Genomic DNA, 6,154 nt, shown 5'->3' with positions numbered 1-6,154 from the left:
TCCCCCTCTCTCTCTTATTAACATGCGCTCTCCAGTTATTACATACGGCTCAGTGGATGGACCATAGCTATATAGACCTTTATATTTAGATGTCGCATTCTGACGTCATTTTGAGACACTCGCTATGTGACGTTCATGGTCTACCACACAATGAATTTGTTTCCGTGAATAGGAAACGCAGTCAACGGCGCTGCGCCGAATGCGCACCGTGTGCGGGCTGGCGTGCGCCGTTGGCGCGCGCAAAATATCTATCGTGTTAGATTTTTCTGGCTCAGCGCCGTTGGCGCGCGCCGAATGCGTGCGCAAAATATCTATCGAGTTTGATTTTTCTGGCTCAGCGCCGAATGCGCACCGTGTGCGGGCTGGTTTACGTGGGCAAATGGCGCGCGCGTTTAGCTCAGCGCCGTTGGCGCGTGCCAAATCCGTACCGTGTGCGGGGCCTTAACATGTGATGCATGTTCGTGTGAATATCTATGTTTGTTTTGCGTTTTTATTCAAAGAGAAATCGAATACTTCATACTTTATTATATGCGGCGTCTATGCGACTATATGGTTAGAATAGATAGATAAACGTTGGGCATGAATTTACTAGAGAGAACAACAACATCATCGCCAAAAAACAACTACTAATAATATTGCTACGAGAAATCTACGTCTACATGTAGAGACTGATTGCTGTACATATAGTCAAGTTTATTGTGTAATTTCGTTCACTTTTTGGGGTGATTTGCAAACCTATACATTTTTGGAATCTGTATAGTATAGGCAATCAGAAAACTAATGTTTGCAATTTGCCGAAAGCATGCATGGCGGCCATCTTGGAAATAAGCTAAACAGAACCACAAAACAGGTTATCATGTTCATTTTATTATAATAAATGTTCTAAATGGCTCAGAACTTCTACATGTAGCAAGTCAAACCTCTAGCATGTCTAGGCAGCTTCTTGGACAACTTCAATATCATGATAGGATTACAAAATAAGTGTGATATAGCAAAATCTTTGATATATAGCAGAATCTTTACACATCATCATCGTTACTGTCACTGGTCGGCAACATGTCATTCCTAGAGTCCTTGTCATTCTGGCACTGAGTGCTGCACTGGCAGAGGTCTGTGCATGATGGGACTGAAGAGACATTCTTGGACCTGCAAGAGCATCGAGATGTTGAACAGTCTGCTCTACACTGGCATCTCGCCATCTCAATGATGGCCTTGGGGGCTGGAAGGACCTCAGTTGTAATTGGCTTCACCTGATCAGCTGCTGTGTCTTTGTAGACGCCATGCTGCAGCGGATCCAAGAACTGCTGCTGAGCAATGTTTGCCTGAATTCATACTGTGGCCTGGATCTGGACTCGGTGGATGTGCTGCTTGAGAGCACCAAGGGTGGGAGGCAGCTTGTCACTTTCAGCCATATGCTTGCAGAAAAGATGCCATCGCAGCTCCGGGATGCTCGCAATCTGGATGCCCTTTGGTGCGTATGCAGAACAGACGAATGTTGTCAGCGTTAACAGCAGCTCTTCAGTGACTTCAGCGGCATCTGAAAGCATCTGCAGAGCATTGATAACTTCTCCGCCTGCCTTAAAGTAGACTTGCAGCCAGGTTGCCTTGCCTATGCGAGAGAACCTCCCGGTGTTGTCTGCCCCCGTGAATGCGTGGAAGGCTGGCAAAGCCTTTGCTCTTTCTGGACCTAGTTCTGTCCATATTGGCTGCACTTGGACCACTCCGGATGCCATCGACATGGACGTGTTTCTCAGCAGAATGTGCTATGACCAGCACCAGAACATCAGTGTCTGGGGAGAAGACCACCAACTCTGCATCAGGTGGGTTCTGTGATGCCAGCACTGCATGGTAGATCAGCAGTGTGTCCGCCTCTTCGTGATTGTTGTCCTCGATTAGCAGCTCGCTATTGCTCCTAGTACGTCCTGCGGCAGATGCGATAACCAGCTTGGAGTACTTGGTTGTACTCCAGGGTTTTTGCTGCCAGATACTCAGTCAGATCAGCCTTCGTTTTGTCGTGGGAAAGGAACCGGCTCATTGGGATGTGCTTGATGCTAGTGTCATCTCTGATCTGATATTGGATCGGATCCTTCCCTTGTCTCCGTTTCGCCGTTGTGGTACTCTTCAGGGAATCAGCCTTGTATGTGTCAAACACCAGAATGATCTCATCACAGTCTCTTGTGGGCGACATCTGTCTGGTATTGAAGCATTCACTGAGGTCTTTGACTGTCACTACCGTGGCTGGTTTCTTTGTTAGCTTCTGCACGACCACCATACCGTCCACCAGTGGCAATTTTTCGACTTGGATAAAGATCTTCAGTGGGTGTGCAGTCAATGGTTTCTGGATCCACTGCATCGCGCTGCAGAACACTTGCATCATGCAGCTGCTGCTGCTGATCTTTATCGGGTGGTTCTGTTCTTCCCCGCTTCTCAAGGAGGTGGATCAACTTTGCATTGACAATACATGGCAGCATTACCCCGTTTGCCGCAAACAGTGTCAACGTGAACTCATAGTTGCCGATGGCTTGTTTCTGGTCGATGTCTCGGTTTGACCTGGCAAGGACCATCAGCCTTCCGTACAGATCCTTGGTCTCCTTCAGATCTACAGTCTTGTCTCTGAGTTTCACACTGGTATTCTTGTTGCCAGACATGAACATCTTGTTGTTGTGTTTATTCACTGGTGCCCAGAGGCTGACGTCCCCATTGATTCGCTCTGACACGTACTCTTCATACAACTTCTGCCCAGTGACATCAATGTTTAGGATCTGTGGCACATACTCGTCTGCGATGTAGGCATGGGTGATCATATTGTGCAGCTGGTCACCTTCAGTGGCAAATGAATTGCCATGACTCAGGATCGCAGCCTTGATCTTGTCAATTGCGTCATGCTCCCTCTTGACTGCACTTGGTCTACGGTCATGGTGCTCTGTGACCTTGCCAGCTTCCACATCAAACTGACTCTTGAACTCGCTCAACAGGCATGACAGTTCTGGTGCAGCCATGAAGAACCTCTGGGTTGGCGTTGTTGGAGATCCCAATCAGTCCAAAGTGAACCTTTATCAGCTTGTTCAGATGTTCGCATGCGTGGTCTGCACCAATGGATACAAACGGGATCTTGTTCTTGGTGACGGATATGTTTCCAGCTTCCAGTTCCCTCCAGGTATTGGGGTGGTCTGTTCTCAGGTCATACATGTCTGCGAAGTACCGAGGCCAGAGTCGCTTGTACTTGATCCGGTTCATAGCAAAGAACATCTTGCTCAGTGCTGCTCTAGCTTCGAGATGGAGCACCAGGTCAGCGTTTCGGGATGCCGCCACGAAGAACAGGATTGTCTCCACTCGGTGTAGGTAGTTTATCATGGATTTGAACATGGCATTCTTGGATCTCTGGGCCTCCCAGTCCTGGAATGTTTTCAGCACTTCAGCATTGGTCAAGGCTTGAAGGAGGGTGATGTTGGCATGTTTCACGGATTTAGCCTTTGTGCATTTGTTCCCCTCAGAGCAGGCAGCTTTTACTACCGCCGTTGCTTCCAAGCAGATGTCTTTCAGTTGTAGGTTGTCCGTGAAGAAGTCCTCCAGTGCCATCTCATAGAGTGCTATATATGAATAGATGTGGGCACGGAGAGCACGCTTGTAGTGTGTGCATTTTAGGATTTGTTTTGTTGTGGCAGAACCATAGACATCAGCTTCCATCCAGGCATCATCTATGCCGGAGTTCTCCATGGAGGCTCCGAGAGCTCGCAGAGCAACCATGACGACGTGTAGTTTGCCCAGTCTGGGGAAAACTGTGTGCTTCAAGTCAGGCCTGGCATCTAGCAGTTGCACCACCTTCTCGTAGAGAGCCATGTCAAATGAAATGACCGTCGGATGATCTTCACCAACTGCCAAGTACCTCAGCGGACTTGCTTGCATAATCACAGTCAGTAGGGTCGGCCACTCGTGTGCCACCTCTGGCAGTAGTGGTAAGGCTCCAACCTTGGTCACGGACTGGCATGTAGACAGCAGTGAGTTGTAGCCTGCCCAACCAGAGATCTTGCTGGAATGTCTGCCATCGTTCATCCTAGATAGAAAAGAGGCGACAACCCATCCCAGCTGTGTCAGCTGATATAAGCCAGAGTCTCCCACCTCGTTGATGGTGAAGTCCTCTGTACTCTGGGTTGGCTGCGGCTTGGGCTTGTCACAGTGCAGCACATCTACGTTGTATGGGGTGTCCGATAGACTTTGTGCATCACTTATGATCAGAGGTGGTGCTATCAGCTCTCCGGGAACATCATATACTGTACACAATATAATCATATCAATACACATATATTACCTCTGCTTCGTTCGCGATTGGCCATAACTACTGTCTGGCTTCCACTTTCTGTGCAGGTCCGTGCCCCGTACGTTCACATCACCCGCGTTTTGTTCACGAACATGTCGCTGAAAGCATGCGTGCGTGCGTGCGTGCGTGCGTGCGTGCGTGTACATGTGCGTATAATATATTATTATATAATATACATTATAAATAATAATATTATATATAATTGTTATTAAACTAAGAAACGTAGACGACCTTTATATCTGCAATAAAGAACTTTATATTGTTATATTACATACATTATTCATGCCAAATTCCATACACTTGCATACGCGACGATTAGTACTTACAAAATATTCTGGTCACAGATCTCGTATACGTGTAGCGGTCATAACTTTATCACAAAAACGTAAACAACGTGTTAGCTATAACAATGGCTGCCTGAGAAATGCTACGTGACGTCATTTTGGCGGACTAGTCACGTGAGAAACGGCGTTGTACCATCACACGTACACGCGCGGACCATATCCATACACGCATACATGCACGCACGCACGCGCGCAATATACCCATGCACGCACACATACACACACAGTGTCGCCCGCAGATAGAAGCACTGGAAGCACAGTGCTTCCAGTAAATTTTGGGTTTAAAAAAAAACATAATTTATTGTGCTCGATTAACGCGATAAATTATGTCAACATTTTTGCACAGAGAGTAATAAATTATAGTTTTCTGTTTATTATATTAGAAATATATATTTGCACACACTTACATCACGAACTGTAGGAAATATAACAAAAACAAACATAGGCCTATATTTTACTCATGGATGATGGACCAGCCCGGTGTCATGGCCTGAACATATAACCACTCTTCAAGCTCTTGGCTTACAGCTGTTATAAAAATACAATCATGAAGCACAAACTGGATCTGCCACACAGCCTGGAAGTGACGCACTAAAAACAAGTGACAAGTCAATTGCCTTCATAATCTGATAATGGTAACTTACGTTGTCATAGCGACGTTCGCAATATAACGTTATTGTGTAATGTTTTGGCTGTCTGTAAATGTCATATTCAAACTCAGCACAGCAACAGTGTCGGCACAGGGCGGAGCTTTATTAATGTGTGGTCCAGGCTACATGATTAACTGTTGTTGCTCAGTGCTGCATGCTTATATAGCATGTCTAGTTAACCAGAAAACTCTTACAACTGATAACATTTCATCATGAGCGTCACTTTGACAAAATGGTTCAAAAAGGTAGAGAAGAAGAGTAGTGAAGGAACTGATATGCATCCGAACACCGAAGAACTTTACGTAGCATGTGCACAAGATAAGGAGTGTTCGGCAAGTACGTCCAAGAAAAGCCTAATTAAAGATGATGTCGGCACTGATAATCGTGATGTGAAAGAAAATGTGATTGATATAGGTCTACTAGACTTAACTAAGGTGAATGATCTCGACGATTTCACCAAGGAGCGCATCCTCACCTCTCGTTTCCAGCCAAAGAATTAAAACTTGGCAAGCACCACTCGGTAATTTTGGTACAAAGAAGCGTCGTATACCTGACGTTTTTTCCACTACTTCGTATCCAACTATAAGTTACAGTGTATCACAAGATGGACTATATTGTTTTGTTTGTGTACTGTTTTCCAAGGCTTCCGGCGGGTTTTGCGTCGGCCCGTTAATAACTGGGCAAATCGCCTTCTCGCATCTCGAGTCCAAAAGTCACTTGGATGCTGCTGCACGAGCACAAAGACATTCAGTGAGCACGACGTCTGTAATAAAGCGATTTGATGCAACAGGACATCGACACATTAGTTTGCTGTTTGGCAAAAAATAACAGTTTACTGGTAT

At 46.1% G+C, this 6,154-nt stretch overlaps 1 protein-coding gene across 1 annotated transcript in view; it reads right to left on the bottom strand.

Moving 5' to 3' along the window:
- LOC106812684 (malate dehydrogenase-like) overlaps positions 1 to 1,739 on the bottom strand; it is an 18,546-nt gene extending 16,807 nt beyond the window's left edge. Inside the window, exons 1-3 of the mRNA XM_014816618.1 lie at positions 1,335 to 1,739; positions 1,090 to 1,146; positions 606 to 623 (exon numbers count right to left, since the gene is read on the bottom strand). Of these exons, the coding sequence (XP_014672104.1) occupies positions 606 to 623; positions 1,090 to 1,146; positions 1,335 to 1,739 (480 nt within the window). The remainder of the gene's footprint in view (positions 1 to 605; positions 624 to 1,089; positions 1,147 to 1,334) is intronic.
- Between the last annotated feature and the right edge of the window lie 4,415 nt (positions 1,740 to 6,154).

The sequence above is a fragment of the Priapulus caudatus genome, unplaced genomic scaffold (genome assembly GCF_000485595.1).
Source record: "Priapulus caudatus unplaced genomic scaffold, Priapulus_caudatus-5.0.1 Scaffold674, whole genome shotgun sequence".
Lineage (NCBI taxonomy): Eukaryota > Metazoa > Priapulida > Priapulimorpha > Priapulimorphida > Priapulidae > Priapulus > Priapulus caudatus.
The sequence above is the reverse complement of the archived record's forward strand: the minus strand, read 5'-3'. Positions and strand labels throughout refer to the sequence as shown.